General features: G+C 36.0%; 2 protein-coding genes across 3 annotated transcripts; one reads left to right on the forward strand and one right to left on the reverse strand.

Moving 5' to 3' along the window:
* LOC109334645 (pentatricopeptide repeat-containing protein At3g57430, chloroplastic) lies at window positions 410–3,162 on the forward strand. The gene has a single exon (XM_019570525.1). It carries the CDS (start codon window positions 482–484, stop codon window positions 3,128–3,130), a length of 2,649 nt encoding a protein of 882 aa, XP_019426070.1. The 5' UTR covers window positions 410–481; the 3' UTR covers window positions 3,131–3,162.
* LOC109334793 (protein PLASTID TRANSCRIPTIONALLY ACTIVE 14) lies at window positions 4,356–19,026 on the reverse strand. 2 transcript variants are annotated; one of them, XM_019570746.1, is made up of 14 exons: window positions 18,795–19,026; window positions 18,559–18,711; window positions 17,874–18,011; window positions 17,532–17,657; window positions 17,213–17,341; window positions 16,748–16,837; window positions 16,507–16,657; window positions 15,891–16,000; window positions 14,301–14,372; window positions 12,170–12,275; window positions 11,863–12,060; window positions 4,780–4,822; window positions 4,540–4,665; window positions 4,356–4,505 (listed from the first exon to the last, which is right to left on the reverse strand). In XM_019570746.1, exons 1-13 carry the CDS (start codon window positions 18,849–18,851, stop codon window positions 4,587–4,589), a joined length of 1,452 nt encoding a protein of 483 aa, XP_019426291.1. In that variant the 5' UTR covers window positions 18,852–19,026; the 3' UTR covers window positions 4,356–4,505; window positions 4,540–4,586. The 2 variants fall into 2 exon arrangements, with proteins under 2 accessions (XP_019426291.1, XP_019426290.1); XM_019570745.1 differs by having other exon boundaries at window positions 11,863–12,063.

A 24,497-nucleotide genomic window follows, 5' to 3' on the forward strand; every position in this document is an offset into this window, starting at 1 on the left:
GTCCATACACATATTAAACTTTTAATTCTATAAAATCTCAAAGTGTTTAATATATGCACTAACATAATAAAATATTTTTTTATCAACAACGTATTGATCTAGTGATGTAAAACCTCACTAGATGATCAAAATGTCAAATGTTCGATTCCCATGAGCTACTGTTGGAAGGGATAGTCAAACATTCCAAAAGTGGTTAGTTTCTTAATCAAAAGGACGAAGAAATATTTTGCTAATACCAAAAAAATATAAAAGGTTTTTTACTTTTTGAGTAAATCCATGAGTTAATCATTATGTACTATAATTAATATTAATGATAAATGATAGAACTTTAGTATATAAAAATCAATCCTGAAATACCTCTAAATGAATAATCCTTTCAAAATATCAAATGAAATTTGGACCAACCATCCCATGCTAAAGTTTTGAAGACTTGTTGAAGTGCAATGCAATACAATAATAACACAGCCAAATACATATCCAAATGTTATCCTATCTTAGTGTAACTCAACCACTTCATTTTCCTTCTCCCACCTCATCTTCCCTCCAAACCCATAACAACCCCATCACTCAACCCTCCACCACCACCACCACCGTCACCACCACCGCCACACTCTCACAATCATCATGGATCGATCTCCTTCGTTCTCAAACCCATTCCTCCTCTTTCCACGAAGCCATCTCCACCTACGCCAGCATGCTCACCGCCGCTGCAAAACCTGACAACTATGCCTTCCCCGCTGTTTTAAAAGCCATCGCCGGCATTCACGACCATAATCTCGGCAAACAGGTCCATACCCATGTCTTCAAATTCGGCTATGCTTCCTCCGTCACCGTCGCCAATTCCCTAGTCAATATGTATGGGAAATGCGGCGACATCGGAGGTGCACGCAACGTGTTCGATAGAATTACTGACAGAGACCATGTTTCGTGGAACTCCATGATTGCTTCATTGTGCCGTTTTGATGAGTGGGAGTTGTCTCTGGAGCTTTTGAGGTTGATGCTGGAGGAGAATTCGGAACCTACTTCGTTTACTTTGGTTAGTGTTGCTCATGCTTGTTCGAATTCGCGTGATGGGGAGTGGCTTGGTAAGCAAGTGCATGCTTATGCTTTGAGAAAAGGGTATTGGAGAACGTTCACGAATAATGCTTTGGTGACAATGTATGCAAAACTAGGGAGAGTTGATGATGCTAAGGCTTTGTTTGAGGCATTTGATGATAAAGATGTGGTGTCTTGGAACACTGTTATTAGTGCGCTTTCTCAAAATGATAGATTTTTGGAAGCATTGTTGTTTTTGAAGCGCATGATCCTTGATGGGGTTATGCCTGATGGGGTTACATTGGCAAGTGCTCTGCCTGCTTGCTCCCATTTGGAGATGTTGAACATTGGAAAGGAAATACATTCATATGCATTGAGGAACGTGGATTTGATTGAGAATTCATTTGTTGGTAGTGCTTTGGTTGACATGTATTGCAATTGCAAGGAAGCTAGAAAGGGTAGGAGAGTTTTTGATAGGATCTCGAGGAGGACGGTGGCAGTTTGGAATGCTATGATTGCTGGTTATGTGCGAAATGATTTTGATGAAGAAGCATTAGGACTCTTCATCGAGATGGTCGCTGAAACAGATTTTTGTCCAAATACCACCACATTGTCAAGTCTTTTGCCTGCTTGCATGCGTTGTGAAGCATTTTTGGACAAAGAAGGAATCCATGGTTACATAGTGAAAAAGGGCTTTGAGAAGGATAGGTATGTGCAAAATGCACTAATGGACATGTATTCCAGAATGGGCAGGATAGATATTTCAAAGAGCATATTTAGCAGCATGGATAGAAGAGATATCGTGTCTTGGAACACGATGATCACTGGTTGTGTTGTTTGTGGGCGCCATGATGATGCACTTAATCTTCTACATGACATGCAAAGAGGTCAAGAAGATAGGAGTAATATATTAGGTGATTATGGGGATAATGAAAACCTTCCCCTCAAGCCAAATTCAGTGACACTAATGACAGTGCTCCCTGGTTGTGCTGCCTTGGCGGCACTAGGTAAAGGGAAAGAGATCCATGCTTACGCTTTAAAACAAATGTTGGCAACAGATGTTGCTGTTGGAAGTGCACTTGTTGACATGTATGCAAAGTGTGGTTGCTTGAACTTATCTAGGATAGTGTTTGATCAGATGCCTGTAAGAAATGTTATTACGTGGAATGTTCTTATCATGGCTTATGGGATGCATGGAAAAGGGCAAGAAGCTTTGAAACTTTTTAGATTAATGGAGGGAGAAGGAGGCAGCAATGGAAAAGTAAGGCCCAATGAAGTGACCTATATTGCTATTTTTGCTGCGTGTAGTCACTCTGGGATGGTGGATGAGGGCCTCAATTTATTTCATACAATGAAAGCTGATCATGGAGTTGAACCTAAAGCGGACCATTATGCTTGTCTTGTAGACTTGCTTGGCCGATCTGGTCAGGTGGAAGAGGCTTATAAATTGATCAATACAATGCCATCCAATATGAGTAAAATAGATGCATGGAGTAGCTTACTTGGGGCTTGTCGGCTCCACCAGAGTGTAGAAATCGGGGAAATTGCAGCAAAGAACCTATTTGTGTTGGAGCCAAATGTGGCTAGCCATTATATTCTATTGTCTAACATATATTCTTCAGCTGGACTTTGGGACCAGGCAATAAATGTTAGGAAGAAAATGACGGAAATGGGAGTAAGAAAAGAACCTGGCTGTAGTTGGATTGAATATGGTGATGGGGTTCATATGTTTCTGGCCGGGGATGCTTCACACCCACAAAGTGAAGAACTCCATGAGTTTCTTGAAATTCTGTCTCAAAGAATGAGAAAGGAGGGTTATGTACCTGATACTTCGTGCGTGCTTCACAATGTTGATGATCAACAGAAAGAAACTATGCTCTGTGGGCATAGTGAGAGACTGGCAATTGCTTTTGGCCTTATAAATACTCCTCCTGGAACTACAATTAGAGTTGCCAAAAACCTTCGCGTTTGCAATGACTGCCACGCTGCTACTAAATTCATATCAAAGATCGAGGACAGGGAAATCATTGTTAGAGATGTAAGAAGGTTCCATCATTTCAGGAATGGAACATGTTCTTGTGGGGATTATTGGTAAAACTTGAGAAATATGAAAATGATTCTTTACTATTTCTCTCTCTCTCTCTCTCAACTCGCAGAAGTTAAGCTGAGATCTTGTATCATTGCAATTGCAGTTACATGTTGTATCTTCTAAATCCCCAACATTGTTTTCATACCACATTACACGCATCTCAAACAATATTCTCGTGGGCTATCCTGTTGAAAGCAGCTTCTGATATCTAGAGTTAGAGGAGGGCTAGCCACCATGCATGTTTGAATTGTATGTTCACATTTGATATTAGATCTCACCTTGCATAGATAGAACTTAATTGTGCATTTGTTTAAAAGCCTTAAGTTTATTTAGTTGGTCTTTTTAATCATGGTTTGTTTAGATAGGTTCAAATTTACATTTAATCACCAATGCAGAAATTTTAGGATTCATAGGGATCCTTTCATGTGAGGAGTTTTCTTTGGAGAGTAAAGTGTGGGGGATCATTATCATTGCTAAGAGGATTAAAGTTGTTGATTCCCCATGTATACTCACAGCATGCCAATAACAGAGGACGAAGACTTTTTTCTCTCCTGGAAGTGGGAAAAGCCATCTTTTTCTTAACAATATTGTTGTCATTTAATCCAAGTTCCGTTAGATAAGAATAAATTTGATAAATATTAAGAACTCCCGGATAGGGTATTAGAACAGAAAAATTCATTAGATAATGAACTATTCCTTCTAAACCATTTCTGGTGATGAATCCACAATTCGAAATGTTTGAGGTCCAGCGAATGAATGTGAGGAAGATAAAATCAAAAAGCTTGAAAATAGAAAGGCAAGGCAGCAAAGAGAAATGATGGTGGTGCTACTTTATTTGCTCTCTACTAGTCTTTTTGAAAGGGATGCAACTTTATTGATTAAGAAGATATTACATCCAAAAGAAACTATACCATACCTTGGTTTCAGAAGCAAGCACTACCTTATTTGGCTAATATATCTTTGCCAAATAGAAAGTGAAATTGTAAGGTTATGGTTTTCTTGGTTCAATTTTGCATGTACTGATTTAAATTTATTTTTCTTCAAATACATGTTCAGATTGTGTCAATAGCCAAGCTTCCAGAACCTTGATATTTAATGGAATTAATCATCTCGAGTTATCTTTGTTTACTTGACAAATAACAAGAGATATATTAGAGTAACTTTTATACTTTCAATGAAGTGACTGTTTTTATTCACTAACAAGGCAAAGTCTTCACTGATCAAATTTAAATAATCCACATATAAAGGCAAGATGAAATCTTTGAATTTCTTTAATTCCTTTTACAACTATTTTCTAACTTGCTATGAGCTTGACCAATGAACAGAAAAAAAGGCAAAACATTATAAAATGAATATAATAGAACTGAGCCTGCAATTCATGGATAAAAACAATGTTTTTGTGCTACAGGTATGTGCCAGTGTTACAAAAAATTCTAGCTACTTCAAAGTTAGCATATTGGGATTAGAACAGTATTTTCTCTTGATAAATCTCCAGTGTTTGGATAACTTTATCAATGAACAATTTCCTGTGCAATCTATACCTGCACTCATAGCATAGGCAGTAAAGCCATTAATAGAGGATTGGGAATTAAGATATTAATGAAATTAAAATTTAAAAAGCTTATGAAACTTTTAGATTATGTAATTTGACATACTTTATTGCAGCTTCAAGTGTCCTTGTAGCTTCTGGCATGGAATCTGTGGTCATGACAGATAAGTATGCATTAATTTTTGTCATTAAAGTCCAATTTAAGACCAAATAGGCACATGACAGCAGCTTTTGGTAAATTAGAATTTCCTATTTTTTAAAAAATGTTGAGCCAATCCTGAATAAGGGTGAAAACAGGTCATGCTTTGGCTTAAACAGGTACGATATGTTTAAAATATTGCAACCTCTAAGTCTGATTAATTTGTTTGTTTAAGTTTTTTTTGCCTAGTCCTGAACTATTAACCTATTTAAAAATCTATTATAATTTAACACATTTAAATAGGTCAACCTTTAAATAGGCTAATAGGTTTTCCTTTAAATAGGCTAACAAGCTAGCCTTAATTAACATATCTAACATTCCCAATTCTCAATGTCAAATTGCCTAAGGATTTATATATTTTTTACTTATTTTATACATAATATAAAATAATTAATATAAATATATAATGAAATTAAATAGGTTGGCCTATTAGGCTTAATAGGACTTTTAAGAAGTCTATGTTTGACCTATTTAGGTTAAATAAGTTTTTTGAGAAGTCTGAATCTGACATGTTCCTAAAAAATGTTTGGTCTATTATAGATCAAGTACTAGGCTCTTGATAGGCGGTCTCGTTTATTTCCACCCTTAATCCTCTAGGATGGGATAATTAAGTATAAGATCATATAAACGGGTAATGCTTTTAGGAGCTCCACCACACAAGTGGTTGAGCTATTTGCCCATTGGATAAGCGTAATAGACTTGAGATTGACAAGTGTGCCTGGTTTAATAAAAACTATCCACAAAAGTCCTACTTAAACTAGTTAATGACCAATGGAGGCTAGATTGATGGATCTATAAACTTGTAGCTTCAACAAGGCATATAGCTTGTTTTGGTTAAGTTGGTAGAAATAGAATGACTCAGGGCCAAGCAGAATATAATACCAAAACTAACTTCAAGTGAGCACATAAGTATAGAGAGCCTTTCAAACAATTAAATCCCACAAATGTGTATTAGTATTACTAATAAAGAATGCTGCAGTTAACAGGTTTATGCTAAAACAATTATTCAACTTCTCCATTTTTAGGATAATATACATCCTATGTTAAACTGGCACAGATTAAGAAAAAGAAAAAGAGATGAATTCAATGAATACCTCGAGGATCAAGAAACCCTAGATCCTTGTTTTATTGAATATCGTAGAAATGATTACAATGAAGAAGAAGATAGATTCTAGGGTGAATTACAATGACTGATTTCCCAGAAATCAGTTACTCAACCACTACTTTCCCAAAAGTCCCTTTTTACTATCTCCAAGTTTTCTATTTATAGAATTCTTAACTAACTTCTTTTAGGAAGTTAGTTATTTTCAGTTATGCCTCGCTGGCGCCTCACATACACTTAGTGATTGGAGGTTTCTTCCTCATTTTAATCCTATCAATACTTCCCCCCAAAAGTGCCACCTTGTCCTCAAGGGAAAGTGTGGAAAGGCCTCCCTGAGTTGATAATTAGCTCCCAGGAATTGTCACAATCTGGAAGTTTGTCCCACTGTACCAAAACCTCTTGTTGCCCATCACTTCTTTCTCTGCTCTGCAATAAAGCATTGGGTCTCACTTGTAGTTCATACTCTTCAGAGAGCATAGATGGCAGGGGTTGAGCTTGTTGCACTGGCTTCAGAGATTTTTTTAACAGTGATACATGGAACACTAGATGGATCCTAGCATGATGAGGGAGTTCCAATCTATAAGCCACTGAACCAATCTTCTCCAAAATTTGATAAGGGCCATAGAACTTGGCTGCTAACTTTGCTATTGGTCTCTTAGCTAATGATTTCAATTTGTAGGGTTGAAGCTTCAAAAACACCCATTCTCCTACCTCAAATTCCACCTTCCTTCTATGCTTATTAGCTTGAGCCCTCATCATGTCTTGAGCCTTCAACAAATTCTGATGTAACTCTTGCAACACTACATCTCTGTCTTGAAGTAGTTGATTCACTGCCTCTACCTTAGAAGGGAAGGTACATCCTTTGATCAAGGTAGGAGGATCCCTCCCATATAGAGCTTTAAATGGAGCCATGCTAGCTGACCCATTATAGGTAGTATTAAACCAAAACTCTGCCCAAGGAAGCCATTCTACCCATTGTTTGGGTTTAGGTCCTGCAAAACACCTTAGATAGGTTTCCAAGCTTCTATTTACTACCTCGGTTTGCCCATCAGTCTGAGGGTGGTAGGCAGTGCTATACTTCAATTTAGTTCCTGCTAATTTGAACAATTCTTGCCAGAATTGACCGAGGAAGATTTGGTCTTTGTCAGAAATGATGGTTGCTGGAAAACCATGTAACCTAACCACCTCTTTTACAAACATAGCTGCCACATCTCTAGCATTGAAAGGGTGGCCCAAGGGATGGAAATGAGCATATTTTGTGAGTCTATCTACTACCACAAATATGGTATCCTTCCCCTTAGCTTTAGGTAAGCCAGATATGAAATCCATGGAAATATCTTGCCACACTTGAGTAGGAATTGGTAAAGGTTGCAACAAACCACTAGGGGCCAAGGTGGAGTATTTCTGTCTTTGGCAAACATCACAAGTTTCCACATAATGCTTCACATAGCTCCTCATACCTTCCCAATAGAAGAAACTAGAGACCCTCTTGAATGTTCTAAAGAAACCAGCGTGTCCCCCAGCCACACTATCATGACATTCAACTAGGATTAAGGGAAGTTTATTGGAGTTCTTGGGCAATACTAACCTTCCTTTATACAACAGGTGGCCCAAGGGATGGAAATGAGCATATTTTGTGAGTCTATCTACTACCACAAATATGGTATCCTTCCCCTTAGCTTTAGGTAAGCCAGATATGAAATCCATGGAAATATCTTGCCACACTTGAGTAGGAATTGGCAAAGGTTGCAACAAACCACTAGGGGCCAAGGTGGAGTATTTCTGCCTTTGGCAAACATCACAAGTTTCTACGCAATGCTTCACATGGCTCCTCATACCCTCCCAATATAAGAAACTAGAGACCCTCTTGAATGTTCTAGAGACCCTCTTCGTTCTGTGAGAAATTTGAGGCTTCTCTAATATGTTCTAAGAATAGTGCTTCCACTTCTGGATTACTTGCACAACTGCCATGAGTTCTCTTTCATAGACTGACTTCATTTGAGCTCTAACTGATAAACCCTTGCTCCAAAAAGCCAAAGGCCTTCCCTCCTGCATCAACACTGCCCCCAAACCTTTACTAGAAGCATTTCTTTCAATCACGAAAGTTTTAGAGAAATCAGGGACTGCCAAGAGGGGCAAGTTGAGCATAGCAGTTTTCAACCCCTGGAAAGCTATGGATGCTTCCTCCCCCCATACAAAATTATCCTTTTTCAACAAGTCAGTCAAAGGCTTGGCTATCTTACCATACCCTTGTACAAACTTTCTATAGTACCCTGTGAGACCTAAGAACCCCCTTAGACCCTTCAAGTCTTTAGGAATTGGCCAAGTCTTCATAGTAGCAACCTTGGCTTGATCTGCTGCCACCCCTGACCCAGATATGATATGCCCTAGATATTCCAAGCTAGGCCTAGCAAAACAACACTTCTTTTTATTAATTTTTAGTGAATTTGAGCTCAATACCTCCAATACTTGCCTCAAATGTTCCTAATGGGCAGCCTCCCCCTTGCTGTATATCAAAATGTCATCAAAAAATACCAAAGCAAATTGTCTTAGGAAGGGCCTTAAGACCTCATTCATCAAAGCCTGAAATGTAGAGGGGGCATTTGTTAAGCCAAAATGCATCACAACAAATTCATAATGCCCCTCATGGGTCCTAAAGGCAGTTTTCTCAATATCATTCCCCTTCATCCTAATCTAATGATATCCTGACTTTAAGTCGAGTTTGGTAAACACATTAGCCCCTCCAATCTCATCTAGCAGTTCTTCTATTATAGGAATGGGAAATTTGTTAGGAATTATTAGAGAAATTTGTTGGGCCTAATCTGGTTATTGGTGGTCCAAGAAACAGCAAACAGTCTCCAGATCAAGCACTGAAGTTGAGTACAGAAGTTTGGCCCTTGCTGCTCAAGAAATGATTTGGATTGAGTCCTTGCTATCAGAACTCAAGATTCCTCATCAAATTCCTCTCATTTTGTGTGACAATCTCAGCACTGTGAGCATGTCTCACAATCCTGTTCTCCACAACAGAACTAAACATATAGAACTTGATCTCTTTTTTGTAAGAGATAGGATTCAAGCCAAGTCTCTTCAAGTGAAACACATCCCTTCTGATTTTCAGACTGCTGATGTGCTCACTAAGCCTTTGGCTACTGATAGATTTCTAATTCTAAGAAAGCAACTTAAAGTAGTTGACTTAGCATCCTTAGTCAACTACCCTCAGTTTCAGGGGGGTATATTAGATAATAGAGTTAGTTAAGTTTTACTTAAGCATTTATCATGTGCCAATTAACAATTAGCATGTGCTAATTGTTATTTGCACTTGCTGGAAGTTGTTAGTATTAGTAACTGCTTTACAAAGCAGTTACTAATCTGTTTTATATTTTCTGTTGCTTTACCTCTATTTAAAGGGATAAGCTCTTCTATTGTAATTGCAATTTTTCAATAAGATTTCTCTTCATTTCTTTATATCTTTTATCTTTTATCTTTTTACAGGAATGGTGATTCTGTTCAAGGCCCTGTAATCCACACAAAACCTCCAACCTCCATCCTTCTTCTTGACCAATATAATTGGACTAGAATAGAGACTAATACTATGCCTTATTACCCCTGATTCCAACATCTCCCCCACTAACCTCTCAATTTCTGTTTTCTGATAATGAGGGTATTTATAGGGCCTCAAGTTTGGAATTGTAGCCCCTTCTATCAAATGTATTGCATGATCACACCTCCTAGTAGGGGGTAGCTCCTTAGGATCCACAAACAACTCTTCAAACTCTGCCAATAAGTTGAGAATAGGCCCTGAAAGAGTGGGGGGTATTTCTTCACTTTGAACAGATTCACACTGTATCAACAAACCTTCTCCTTCTTCCCTCAGAATTTGCATCAGTGCTCCAAATGGAAGCTCTGTTCGAGCCAAAGCTGGATTCCCAGAGATTTTGATCCATTCATTCCCCCTCTTCACAGTGAGCTCTAACCTTCCAAAATCAGCCTTGACTTCCCCTAACTGAGCTAACCAATCCAATCCTAACACCATGTCCACCCCTTTGAGATTAAAGAGATAGAAATCTTGTACCTCATTAAGTTGTTGTAGTTGGAACTTCAGATGCTCACACTTCCCTTTACATCTCACCCTATAGCCATCACCTACCTCCACCCAATAAGCAAGGGTATCCACTACCTTTAATTGCAACTTCTTCACCATTTCTGCAGCAATAAAATTGTGAGAAGCTCCACAATCTATTAGGATGATCACTGACCTTTCATCCACCCATCCTTCCACCTTCCAAGATCTAGTCGTTGTAAACCCTGTCATAGAACACAATGATAGATGCAGAGATTGGAAGGTCTGCAACTGCTCCTCCCCTTCTTCATTGCCCTCCTCCTCCTCATCTGCTTCTACTAATATCATTCGAAGTTGCTTATTTTTACATTTGTGTTCCCTATTGTAGGGTTCATCACAACGAAAGCACAACCCCTTTTCCCTTTTCTCCCTTATCTCTGCATTAGTCAAGTGCTTGAATTCTCCTGATTTGTTCTTCACACTCTCCTCAGAATGACTTGGTCCAAGACTCCTCATCAAATTGCTACCAGTAGAATTTTCCCACCTCCTATCTGTATTGGGCCTGGACTCCACAGTAACAGTCTTGGTATAAGAGTTGCTTCTGGACCCTCCAGATCCTCTTGGAATATAAGCAGGATGAATTTTTTTCGTTATCAACATATTCTTCTGCTCAATTAATAAGACCTTTTGTATCATGTCTGATAGAGATTGCAACTCATATAGCTTCACTTCTGCTTGCAATTCTTCCTTCAAGCCATTCAAGAAGATACCCCTAACACACTCCTTATCTATGGATCTCAACGCTCCTACATATTTTTCAAAATCTTCTACATACTCCTCTACGGTTCCTGTCTGTTTAAGAGCCAATAACTACTCAAAAGGGTTTTGAACCATGGAAGGTTGAAACCTTCGCACCACTGCTATCTTGAATCCATCCCAAGTAGGGCTTGAATTACACTTCTCCCACCAATGAAACCAGCTCAACGCCTTACCTTCCAACGCCATGATTGTCGCTTGCATCTTCTCTTCCTCCGTTACCTCCTTAAGAACGAAATAACGTTCTAAGCGATGTGTCCATCCAAATGTGTCTTCTCCAGCAAAAATTAGAATTTCCAATCTCCTCCATTTCTCTCTGCGCAATGTCTCGTCACTTCGTTCTCCCCAACTTCCTCTTCCTTCTTGCGGTGAACCATTACGATTACGATTGTGACCTAATTGCGACATGAGCTCTGCGATTTGTTCTCCATGCTTTCTGGCTAGTGCTTCCGCATACTCCAAACGTGTTCTCATCTCTTCTCGTTCCTGTTCCCAGTCTTCGTTACTTCTTGCCATACTTCTTGTCTTCAAACGCAGCACCGACGATACGTGGTTTTCAGGCACCAGAATTGGTGCTCTGATACCAGTGTTAAACTGGCACAGATTAAGAAGAAGAAAAAGATATGAATTCAATGAATACCTCGAGGATCAGGAAACCCTAGATCCTTGTTTTATTGAATATCGTAGAAATGATTACAATGAAGAAGAAGATAGATTCTAGGATGAATTACAATGACTGATTTCCCACAAATCAGTTACTCAACCACTACTTTCCCAAAAGTCCCTTTTTACTATCTCCAAGTTTTCTATTTATAGAATTCTTAACTAACTTCTTTTAGGAAGTTAGTTATTTTCAGTTATGCCTCGCTGGCGCCTCACATACACCTTAGTGATTGGAGGTTTCTTCCTCATTTTAATCCTATCATCCTCACATTGCCATATTCTAACATACAAATTATTAGGACAAAACAGTTCCAAGTTTCAAGGATAAAGATATGAAAATCAAACTTACCTAGCAATTTCTGGTCTTGCTTAGCGGTTGTAGCATATGCTGAAAGCATACGTTGGCATTCGTCTTGTAACTCCTTCGCAGCCTTTCTTTCCACACTAGGGATTGGGGGTACATCCCCATCTGACCAAGTCGGCAATGTTCGTGCTGCCGCAAGGACTGCTCCATCAACAAAAGTATCTCCAGCGTTTGATAGACGATCTGCTATAAACTCCATATTGATATCCTCAATAATGCCATTTTGAATACAGAAAAAAGGAAAAGGCATAAAAGAATCAGATTCCAGAAATAAAAAACAAATTGCACATACTGTTATGGTAATATTCTTCAGGAAGGCCAGATATATTGAAGACTGACAAGAAGGAGTCCAAATGAATATGTGTATTGCCTGAGAACTTGATCACATCCCAAGGATTCTGTAAACGTAAGTTACTCTGAGAACTACAGTTTCAAAACTCTATATCTAATACCAAACAACATAGATAAGTTTAAATGAATTGTTCATTATAAGAATAATCGAAGAAAAAAATTGAAGTACTTTTAGGAAGAACCAGGACATGATATAGTTTACAGTAACAATGGACATGTGATCATAACAAAATAATACGATTTTCTTGTGCAGATTAGGGTGGATCTCAGGTGGACAGGAAATTGACTTACATTGACTTTAGGATACTGTGGTTGTGGGAGGAAATTAGAGCCTTGTTTGGTTTGTGTTCGTGCTTTATATCATGTTTTCGAAGTTTTGTGAATGAAATATCAACTTAAAAAACAAGGAAACAAACCAAACATGCACTTAGTTTCCTAGAGAAGAAGCAGAATGTCATCCTGGATTGGGTGCAGCGTCAAAGTACTGAGTAACAACTCAAGCCACTTCTCAACTGGTTTTGTTTTGACAAACAATTACTAATGATGTAGATTTCAAGAGTATCTAGCGCATGAGACTTTTGTGCGAAAACTAGGCAAGTCTCCACATTGCATCAAATAATCGCACTTCATGAGAGAACAAAACATATTAAGATTGTTTGTTACTTAATTCGTTAAATGTTGTAGCAGGGGCTCATAAAATAGTACCTAAGGGTCATTACCTAGTAATAAATTTGACTACAACTGTAACAAGTTAGCAATAATTAACATCTATGCTCTTGTATAACCCCCCCAACACACACATAAAATTAGTTGGGATCCTAACAATTAGTATTAACACATCCCTCCTTTCAAAACTTTCTCTCTGTATATAAAATAGTACCGAAGGGTCTGTTGCGAGTTGATTTTTGGAGGACAAATGAGAGAATGGGAAAGCTTGGGAGCCATGAAATACACTTGTGAGATGGCTCTCAAGCCTTTTCTTTCCCTTCATTTCCCTCTGAAAATCAACTCGCAAACAAATCCTAAAGAAATAAGTAAAGATAAAAACTACTAAAACATTAACAAGGAAGACTGATCAACTAGATGGAAGTAGAAGCACTGCTTAACCATTGAACAGTGTAAGCAACTTATTTGCACATTTGTTATATGTTTTCTAGTGATACTTTGTAAACATACCCTAATTGCTTCTTTTAACCAATTGGATTTCAAGTAACTTGTGCAAGTGTAACATAATTTCTATACAGCAAGTTTTGTCACAAGATGTAATGCCATTAACTACTAAGAACATGGATACAGACAATGGTCTGGCTCTCCAAAATGCCTAAGGGAGATGGAGAGGCACTTCTATTCATTTTGGATAAAAAAAATATAAAATTGAAGTGTGTATTAAGCAATATTGTGAAACCCAAGCCAGACATCAAACTGAAAGAGGTCTCGTATTAAATTTAACTGCTTTAAACGGTTAAACCGTTCAATCGGACTGGGTGATTTCATATATAATTAATAATTATTTATAAATGTATAATTATATATAAATACAAATTTTTATACAATTAATAATAATGTATAATTATATAGAAGTAACATTTGTCTATCTTTTCTCCGACCGGAGTAAAACAAAACATTAGAGTTGTGTTCCATTTTTTTAAAAATTTAAGTGACCGTCCAATTCACTTCCCAGGTTATTGCAGTTTAAACGGGTTTAACAATGTCAGATAGGAATTTCCTCAGTTCAAAGTGGTCCAACATCTCATTTGGCTAAGACTGCAAATCAAAGCTGTTTTCAAGTCCGGTTAGAGATTGGACTAGTCAGACTGCCCGGTCCTCACAACATTAATATTAAGAATGGTATTACAAAACTCTCAGTGTAATACTGTGGCTGACAATGACAATCATAAATAATAATAAAAGGCCTTTTAGCTCCGGTTTTTCTGTGTTTTTCTTTTTCTCAAAGCTGATTTAATGAGCTTTTGTTGCAATATCCGAGAGTCTCAGCCAACAAGCTTTCATGACAAAGAACTAAAACATATAGAACATTCCTTTCATCAAGGTTCAAATGGAAAGAAAATTACCACAGGAGATGAAAATCCATATCTTTGCATTAACACATCATTGGTCTCTCTGCTCATGTAATTAACTGTCATCTGTTACAAATTTTGAGAAAGTGATCAAAATTTCCATGTGCCAGAAAGAAATAATACAACAGTAAAATAAACAAGCAAGGAAAGTGTAGTTTCACTAACATAAAATCAATTATTCTCTTGAAGCATGTTAACCAATCTAATAAATAAATTAACCAAGAGATATTGACCAAGCTTATGATCCTAGGGAGCTATGATTTTGCCTAGACCATAAAATTAAAGATTTAAAGATCACTACAAAATATAAAGACATAATAAGTATACACTTAACTATTGATTGACAGCTTTAGCATAAGTTGTTTGCCATTCTACGGAACAGGGATTTATGTTATCGACAGCATAATATTTTGTTTTCATTCAACTTCAAGGTTTTCTCACTAGCAAGGAATTACAGATCATTCTTCTTTTCTCTGTTATGAGATTGAGTATATATATCTTTGGTAGAACATGATAATTTCCAGCCAAGATTTATAGCATAAACTTTTCAACTTATATAGCTTTTTGACCAATGCATTCTAGGCTTGCTTGCATGAGCATTTTGGCTAATGAGCTGTTATGGGGTTTCTATAGCAAAAATACAAAGAGATTCAGATAATATAATGCAGCTCTTTCATTATTGTTTAGTTTGGTTCTTTTTGTATGTTTTTTCTTTGCTTTAGGACAATTCCTGGTCATCTTTTGTATATTTTTACTTTCTTACCATGACTTTACATAGAACAGCTCCCACTATCTCTATGAGTTCCATCGCTTCAATAATTGGTAGTAGTTTCCCCAAAATTATGGTGCGAATTTGGTTCTAGAACCTTCTGACCTTCTTACTCTAAAATATCCAAGACATTTACATGGGACCTTCCAGAAAGTTCCTTCAGAACCTGAGATATATACAACGGGCTAGAATAATCATGAACTCTCATGGTGCCTCTAGACTTCCCTCAGGTTCTCGAACTTCCCAGAGTGATCCAAAATGTTTTCAACAGACCATAAACGAGTTCTGGAATGATCTTTAACGTTCAAGTCTTCTAGATCATTCCAGGGAGGTCTAGATTCTCCGAATGCTCTACAAACCTTGAGATAACAAGTCTTCATAAGATATAAATTTCATGAGCATCCAAGAATGTTGTAGTGTGAACAAAGGGCTGACTAAGCATCCCGAAAGGATCTATTACCCAAACCATGCCGGAATACTAGTTTTCCCAATAGGATAACATAATGGTCCACATATACAGGTTCCAAAGAATTCTTGCTACAAGCAAACAGTAGCTTACCAAGAATCAAAACTATTGCAGACTAAAATTGAGAAGAGTTTTCATGCAGTACCTTCTCCAAACCAACTTATGTTAAAAAATAGTATATAAATCTTATAAGTTACAACAGTGTCAAACACCTTTTATACACAGTCATTTGACTTGCACTCTATCCGTTTCTAATTCTGTGTTCTCTATAAAACTTACATTATCACTAACTATAGTATAAGCAAGGAATCCATACAAAGCACAACTTATGAAGGCATGAAATGGTTACCTCATCTCCCTTTTTAATCTGCTGTCCAGCATTTATAAGAACTTCAAGCATCCGGTCCTTAAAACGCCAATGGAAAAAACAATTTGGCTCAAATGAATGGTTCAGCATGTCTGAAAAGTAGGACTAAGTTAAATCAAACAAACAAGTAAAACACCACCAAGTATATCATGCAAGAGAAAAGGAAAGGGTACTAATTTTTTCGTAGTGAACTGGAAATTAAGGTTAACACAGAAGAAAGTCGATAAGAAAACGAAAAGGTTCAAAGCTATAACACATTCCATAATATTTAATTATTAATCCAAACCACTCACAAATTTCATCTCTATAGATACATTTATATAAAAACATTATCCAAGAGAAGCATGTGTAACTCTTACAGATTTCATTTTACTCAGAGCTTGATGCTTGTTTTTCAATAAATAGCACAATCTGGTGCTGTTTGTTCATCAAGTTTTAATATTAATGACCCTTAAGGACACGATAATAAGCAACTCTACAAGAAAATAGAATTCTAGCCAAAATGATAAAGATAAACACTTTGCACTTGGTTTGATTATATAGTGAGTGCAAAAAGGTATCATATTTTGTCAAACTAAGTGAATCTGAGCTCACTCACCAGCATAAGGAATCAGCATATTTGCTTCTTGATTTAGAGCACCAATTCTCATGTGCATGTTAATACATCGCGATTGTGCAATAGCCATTGCCCAAATGAACCTTTGAGGATCGCGAGCGAGACGCTTTATTTTAAGAGGTGCACCACTATGCTGAATGAGGTTAACAAAAAATCCATTAAGAACAATAGTTTTGTGCATAATGGAGGATAACAAATTCAACAAAGACCATTTGCTCTTTACCCAATTCTTCTCCCAGAATTCTAAGGCTCGTTGTTGTTGGTTTGTTATTGTAGAAGCAAGATCGGGATCTTGCAACTCCAAAAGTTCCTCCTGTAGGAGATACAAAGCAGAATGAGACATGTAACGAAGCAACGGGTCTTTTAGTGCTTCACAAAACACCAGATAAAAACAGAGAACATCTACATCATACAACATATGCTACGAAGAATAATTACTTTTCTAGTCTTATGACATGATTCAACATCTACATAGTAAATGCACATTAAACTATTTCCAAACAAAAAACTCGAAATAATCCACAAGGGAAGTTGAAACATCTAGTATGTCCATAATGCCTCTTTGTTATTGCGAATTCATTAGTGTGGATCTCAACCTCAATAATGTGATAAAAAGGGCACAACTAAGCTAAATGAATCATCAAACCATGGTATATACTATAAAGATAGAATCAATTTTTTTACACACCTTTGTAGCCATAAGTAAGCTACAGCACTCTTCTGAACTGGGTAGAAAGTCACCATACAACTGCCAAAAGTTGCCTTCGCAGTCAAATGAAAATAAGAGGAGGGACGCTAACCTTAGGTCCCAATCTGTCTGCCACAAAGATTTACGCAATTACAATAAGCAGATGACCCGGAGAGAACTTTTTAAGTAGGTCGAACAGTTGCAACAACAAATGGTGATAAACTGATAATAACATTTAATTTATCGCCCAATGAATCAATCAAATAAGTTATATCTTGTAATGAACTAATGAATGAATTTGGAGTATAATTGTAATTACCTCTGGATTTGTCGAGTTGATAATATCAAATATTGGATGACCCACTGGGACTATATCAGGGAAAAACATCCACGGGAGCTTCTTGCTTATAGTTAACATCAATTCAAGAGGAATTTCCATTATAACCTGGTCAAGTACATCATTACATTACAGAAGTTGGCCATGGACAATGACTATGAAAATAATCATAAAGGATATTATACTAATAACAAATTAAAATGTTCTGAAAGTTCACTGTATGTGTAGTTATTTTTGTGTGTCACTACCAGCCGTCATAAAAAGGCTTTATATAAGGTAGAACCTAAATGGAGTAACATCACTTGCCTAAACGAAGTTACTCACCCTTGCTCGGCGAAGAGGTTCTACATCTTTGGAAGCATACACACCAAATCCATCCGGCCCTTCCTTAAAATCAATTCCATAAGCTCGCACACTTCGGACATAACCTATCTTGTAAAAATCAGGATCTGCAGGCTCCAACTAGAGGAAGAAACAGATTAATATAAAACAAAGAACTTTACAAATTGAATATAGCATTAGAACTAAAGAAAAACACTCAATTTATGAAATCAGCACTAACTTTAGCCTATCTTTTGCATTTACAAGCTACTTTAATAGTGCTGGAAATACAACAAAAGTCATTCATACTCTTCACCAAGCTTTATGGAGAAATGGTTCATAACATGATAAAAGATGAGCTTTACTGTACTAGAGCCTCTATGACCAATAGTCAGGGTTGGAGGCTTCGAACTTCATGTCCTCGTTCTTTTAAATAAAAAACTTAATATTAGCACATAGTAAAGATAAGTTTGTGCATTGCATTGTCTGCACTTCAAGTCCAACGCACTCTTGCGTGAGGTCCGTGTTAGTAATATAATTAAAACCAATCAACCATCAAGAGGGTTTGAAATCGCAATTACAGTTACATTGCATCAGTTATAGCCTGATGCAGCCAATAATTGACCCCTAACTATCACCAACAAACAATGAACAAGTATATGAAAAATCATAAAGGAAATGGAATTACCACATCAGAAGATGACTCTTCAACTTTGGGGGTCTGAAACAATGGAAAAGAAGATACAACAACAGAAGCTTTGATGGGTCGAACTTTGTTTTCAACACGAGAATCAAATGGATAAGTGGGTCGCCATGAAAAACCATGGCGGAAACCTTTGAACTGTTTATAATGAGAAACAAGGTTAGTAAAGAGTTTCAGATTAAAATGACACGAAATAAACAAAAAAGGAGAGAAATTTGAACCTGGGTATTGGAGAAGAAGCATTGGGTTGATTGATAAAGGGAAAAAGAAGAAGCCATTGAATAATGAAAGTAGAGAGAAAGTTAAAGCATGTGTTTAGGTTTATTTGGTGATGGTGAAAATGTGAGTAAGAAAAGAGAGTAGAAGGTAGAAGAGTGAAGAGTTTAGACACCAACGTTATCCAGTTTGATGAGTAATGTATCCGACAGGGAAATGAACCGTGTGCCTCCAAGTACTGCAACTCTTCTAGAGTTAAATAGGGAGTTTATATTATAACCAATTTAGTATTTCAAAAAAAATATTTGTAATCACTACTCTAATATTATATTTTTGACAAAAAAAAATGTTGATCTAACATCCTTGCTAGTTCCTTAGCAAAAGGTTAACCAATACTCGTCGTTATACAAAAAATTATATTTTTTTTATCAATTCATTTGTTAAGAAAATCTTATAATATTAGGAGAAAAATTAATGTATAGTATTATAAGAGTTTAATGCACTATCAATTTATCATCTATTATCGAGTGATATAAATAAATGGTGAATGATATATTTAAGGTAGATAAATATTGTAGTTCATAAAAATAAATTCTAATATTAATCCATCAAAGATTAAATTTTCATCAACCTCGTTTTACAATAAAATTTACCAACATATTGTGAATAGAGGGCTGACTCATGAGAGATAAATTTAATTTTTGAGAGACAAATTTAATTTTTGAGAGGTAAATTCTTAGTGTTACAGAAAGAAAAGCATGAGAAGTTTGCCGGAAATGCGTTGGCGGAAAATATGAGGGAGGAAGACTTATATTTATAATAACATGAGATTTTTCCCAAGTCTCTCATCTCTCATATATGGGATTTGAGAGTTATTTTTTTAAAACTCTTCTATGTGGATTTGGGAGTTTTTTAGATTTCACACCTAAAAGTTCTCACTAATGGCTTCCAACAAACCAAGTTCCAACAAACCAAGTTCCAACAATCCCCCACTTGAAATCAAAAAAAATTACGAGAATTTTTTTTTGTGGTCTCAATAAGATTGTGCATAAACGAATGTGTCATGCGACTTCAACCTTTGCATAGTGAATAAGATTCAGATTTTACTAAAGTGACTCGTATTCTTAAACTCTATCTCCGACTTCAAACCACACACAATATTTTCAATGTCTATTTTGTAAAGCTCGTACGTTAAAATGGCATGCATGTCCCAGTATAGTGAATGCTCTAGAAATTTATGCCCCTAAATTTCATAGGAAGCAGCCCCCAATTCCACATTCAAATATGTGAGTTTATATTAAGAGTACTCTTGTAGTCTAGGTACTCTATTCCAATTGGAGTATATATCCCATTAAGACTTTAACTCATCCTTACATATACTGGAAGAATCATGTTTCTCATAATTTTATAGCATGTTCATTATCATATCACTTCACAATTTGTTATTACTCATTGAACCTATTTTTTGGGATCTCCAATCAGTTAAGTCAGGTTACCATCATGAGTGATCACGTTCTAAGTGCAATAGTCTCATACTTTTAGAAGTATGATGAACTTTCAATCTAATTAGTCCTTTCGTCAAAGGATCTGCTAAGTTGTTCTCAATATGTACATGATCAACTCTAACAGCTCATGTAGTGAGTAACTTTCTAATGATGTTGTGCTTATAACGTATTTGTCGTTTCTTATCGTTATAAAAACGGTTCTCAAACTTTGCAACAATCGCGGTACTATCATAGTGGATCAACATAGCTGGTATCGATTTTTCCCATAGGAAAATCTCTGTAAGCAAGCTTCTTAGCTAACTTGCTTCTTCACTAGCTGTTGTTAGTGCTATCATCTCAACTTTCATAATGGACTGAACCAAAATAGTATGTTTCTTTGACTTCCAAGAAACAGCCCCCCAACAATGCTAAATATATAGCTATTGGTTGCTTTGGAATCATTTGAAATAGTATTTCAATCAGCGTCGCTAAATTCTTCTAGGGCAGCTGGAAACCTTTGATAATGTAATCCAAGGTTTACCGTTTTCTTAGGCTTTGTTTGAGAGTTATGAAGGAAATGGAAGGATAAAGATCAAAGGGTTAAGAAGGGGAAGGAAAGGAAGATAAATGGAAGGAAATTTTCCCCTTGTTTGGGAATATAAAATTTAGAAGAGGATGGTAAACTAATGATAATGTAAGAATATTTTTTATTTTTTATTTAAAAATGCAATTAACAATGAAAATGGACAATAATGTATAATTATATAATATTACTAAAAATATTTAGCTATTTTGACATTTTATCTCTAAAAACCCCTTAAATTTGGAGAACTTAAAAAATAGACACATGAAGGGTTTTGGAGGGATTGGAAGAGCCTCCAAAACCTTTTCATCTCCTTCATCTAATTCTCAAATAAGGGGAAGACTTTCTAAAGTCATCCATTCTCTTCTCTTTCCCTCCAAAATATCACTCCCAAACAAAGTCTTAGGCTCTATTTGAGAATTATGAGGGAAAGGGAAGGATGTGGATCAAAGGGTTAGGAAGGAGGAGAAAGGAAAAGGAAAATGAAGGAAATCCTCTCCCTTGTCTAGGAGTATGAAATTTAAATGATGGAGAGTAGTCTAATGATAATATCATTAAAAAAATTAAATGTAATTAACAATGAGAAATGGACAATAATGTATAATTATATAATATTACTAAAAATATTTAGCTATTTTGACATTTTATATCATGAAAAAACCCAAATTGGGATTACTTTAAAAATAAATATATGAAAGATTTCTCTCGAACCCTCCAAAACCCTCCCTCTCCTTCACCCAACTCCCAAATCAGGGGAAGAGTTTTCAAAGCCATTTCTTCCCTTCCCCTCCAAAACCCCACTCCCAAACAAAGTCTTAAGGTACCTCGTTACCTTTTCTATTTTCAATCCTTCATTTTTATCATTATCTCTAATCACATGCATGTGACTAGTTGAAGTGTCCTCGTCATTCCTCAATTTAAAAAGGAATTTCTTTTCATTGAAATTAGCATCGTTAGACTCAATGATCACATTTGCGTTAAGGTCATAAAACATGTACATATTGGTGTTTACAGCATACCCAATGAATACACATTCATAGGCTTACTTGCGAGTTTAATTCTATAGGAGCATACATTCATAAATGATTTCATGAGCAATTATCTATATCTCATTGTACTGTGACTCTACTGATTTATCATTAGTCATCTGATACTTGAGGTAGTAGCTAACAACATACTTTTTAGTCTCAGCTTCCTCAGTATCATATTTCTTTTCAAGTGCATACCAAATTAATTTGGCAGACTTGTATGAACTATAGTAATCATAAAGATCATCGGACAATCCATTCAGAATGAATTTTTTACAAAGGTAGTCATTTTCATTCCAAAGAGCTATATGAATAGTTAGTTTATCCATTTCCTATTTTTCAGCTTTTTCCGACAGTAGTAGGATATCGATTTTTAGAATGTGTGCAACTTTTCTCATAGTGAGGAAAAGATTCATCTTATGATGCCACCGTTTGAAGTTAGTTCCATCAAATCGAAATGGTTTGTTAAGGTCAAAGTTATTTGGTCCACTAATATTATCTACGAATGTCATTGTAGTAGAAACGTCTTAAAATTGTTATTACTATAGCTTGCAACAATTCTAAATGGCACAGATAATAGTTATTGGTTGAGTCACGGTGAGGTCGCTCTCTTTAAGACGTTTTATCGTACTGCTAAAATTGTGCAAGCAGACTATCAACTATGTCATCCCTTGGATAAAATAACTTGTAGCTCTTTTATCAAATTATTATTGCATTGTAATAACCGATCTCGAATACACCTACCACAATATGGCTATTAGTACCAATTTCCGAAATTCCCACAATATGACTATCAATGTCAATTCTTGAAATTCTCACAATATGACTACCAGTGCCAATCCACAATACAGAATACCAGTGTCAGTTCTCGAAATTTCCACAAATTGGTTGTTTGTGTCAATTCTTAGTGTCACGGAAAGAAAGATAGGAGTTTGCCAGAAATGCGTCAGTGAAAAATATGAGGGAGAAAAACAAAGTTGAATCAAAGCACATTCAACTTGGGATAAGAAAATATGAAGGGATGAGACTTCTATTTATAACATATATTTTTTCCAAGTTCCTCATCTCTCTTATATGAGACGCTAAAGTTGTTTTTTTCAAAATTCTTCTATATAGGACATAAATATATATATATATATATATTTATAAAATAGATGAGGTAAAAAGTTCAATTTTCTTAAAATGGTGCTTTTGACGTAAAGTGTAGTAAAAATCATTCACAGCGAAATATACACAATTTGTTACCATATTCAGCGTCACAACCAAGCGTCAGTGCTAGTGCTAGTGCTACCAATTTAATCCTTCAAACAAATTTCTCACCAACTTAGTCTTGTAAAGAAATTTTTCAACAAACTAGCCCATAAAAAATTAAGTTTGTCACCAAATTACTCATCTTAATTTAATATTTAAGGGATTAATATGGTAACAAAGTTAATTTTTGGAGGACTAGCATAATGACAAATTTCTTTAGATGAGTAAGTTGGTAAAAAAATGCAATACTTGAAGGACTAATAAGATGGAAATTTCTTTGAATAATTATATTGATGACATCTTGATATTTGGATGAACGTATTAACTATTTATATTATTGAAAAAAAAATCAATTTACGGGTTTATATATATATTTTTATTTCAATTTTCTAGAACTATATTTGAGATATGACCTATGTCTATCTATTAATTTGTCATAGACCAATTTGTAAGGTTTAATTTGACTTTCTATGTTTGATAAGATATGGCCAGCAAACTTACTTGAAAACATTTTTAGTGTAGGTTTGATATAGATTATATTTTTAGTTTTGGTTTATAAACAGTAAGATTATAAATTTGTTCATATTGTAATTTCTTTAAGTTTAAGTATTAACTGAAAACTAAATATAAACTAATTTATTTTGTTTAAGCAAGATGTATGGATTATTTGTACTGAGTGAGCTTGAAGTCCTTGGTATGGTGAGCAGCGGGCGTGAGATCAGACAGGCTGAGGGAAGAGGTGGAGGAAGAAATTGGAGAGTAGGGAAGTTGAATTTGTCAGATGAAGGAGGCTAGAGACAAACCTATAATGAAAAATGGGACTCGTATAAACTAATAGGTTTTTTTCAAAACCTTGGAAGCAAACAATGTTACTTTCTTCTTCACTAATATCTTAGAAAGCCATGAAACGTTGGTTGTGTTCTCTAAATGGGGGAGTGTTAGGGAGGTGGTTAGTCCTTAAAAGAGAGACAAGATGGACAACAATTTTAGGTTTATCAGGTTCAAACAAGAGGATGATGGAGACATTTTTGGAGAAATCCCTACAAAATGTTTGGATAGAGAACTACAAAACTTGTTTGAACAGACCCAGATTCAATAGAAACAGAGAAGGGAACACCTTTAACGAAGAACAAAATGCAAAGTTAACTCTGAAAACTGGGGTACCTAACCAAATCCGAAGAATGTTCTCATGATCTACAGCAAAGTAAAAAATGGTGAATCAAAAAATGAAACTTGGAAACAGGTCCTCTTAGTGGAAAAAGCACAATCAATCCGACAAAACTAGAGAGCTGGGAAGGACTGGAATTTAAGGTTCCAGTGGAAAGCATGCAGAAATTCAACAAGTGCTTTATGGATAAACTG

Source organism: Lupinus angustifolius, chromosome LG19 (assembly GCF_001865875.1).
Source record: "Lupinus angustifolius cultivar Tanjil chromosome LG19, LupAngTanjil_v1.0, whole genome shotgun sequence".
NCBI classification, from domain to species: domain Eukaryota; kingdom Viridiplantae; phylum Streptophyta; class Magnoliopsida; order Fabales; family Fabaceae; genus Lupinus; species Lupinus angustifolius.

Excerpts from the sequence above, each read along its gene's own strand:
- LOC109334793 (XM_019570745.1), bottom strand. The coding sequence starts at position 18,851 with ATGGCTTCTTCTTTTTCCCTTTATCAATCAACCCAATGCTTCTTCTCC. Across the intron at positions 18,012-18,558 it reads AAGAGTCATCTTCTGATGTG|TTGGAGCCTGCAGATCCTGA; the intron begins GTAATTCCATTT and ends TTCTTCCTCTAG. Across the intron at positions 16,838-17,212 it reads GCTTACTTATGGCTACAAAG|GAGGAACTTTTGGAGTTGCA; the intron begins GTGTGTAAAAAA and ends TATCTCCTACAG.
- LOC109334645 (XM_019570525.1), top strand. The coding sequence starts at position 482 with ATGTTATCCTATCTTAGTGTAACTCAACCACTTCATTTTCCTTCTCCC.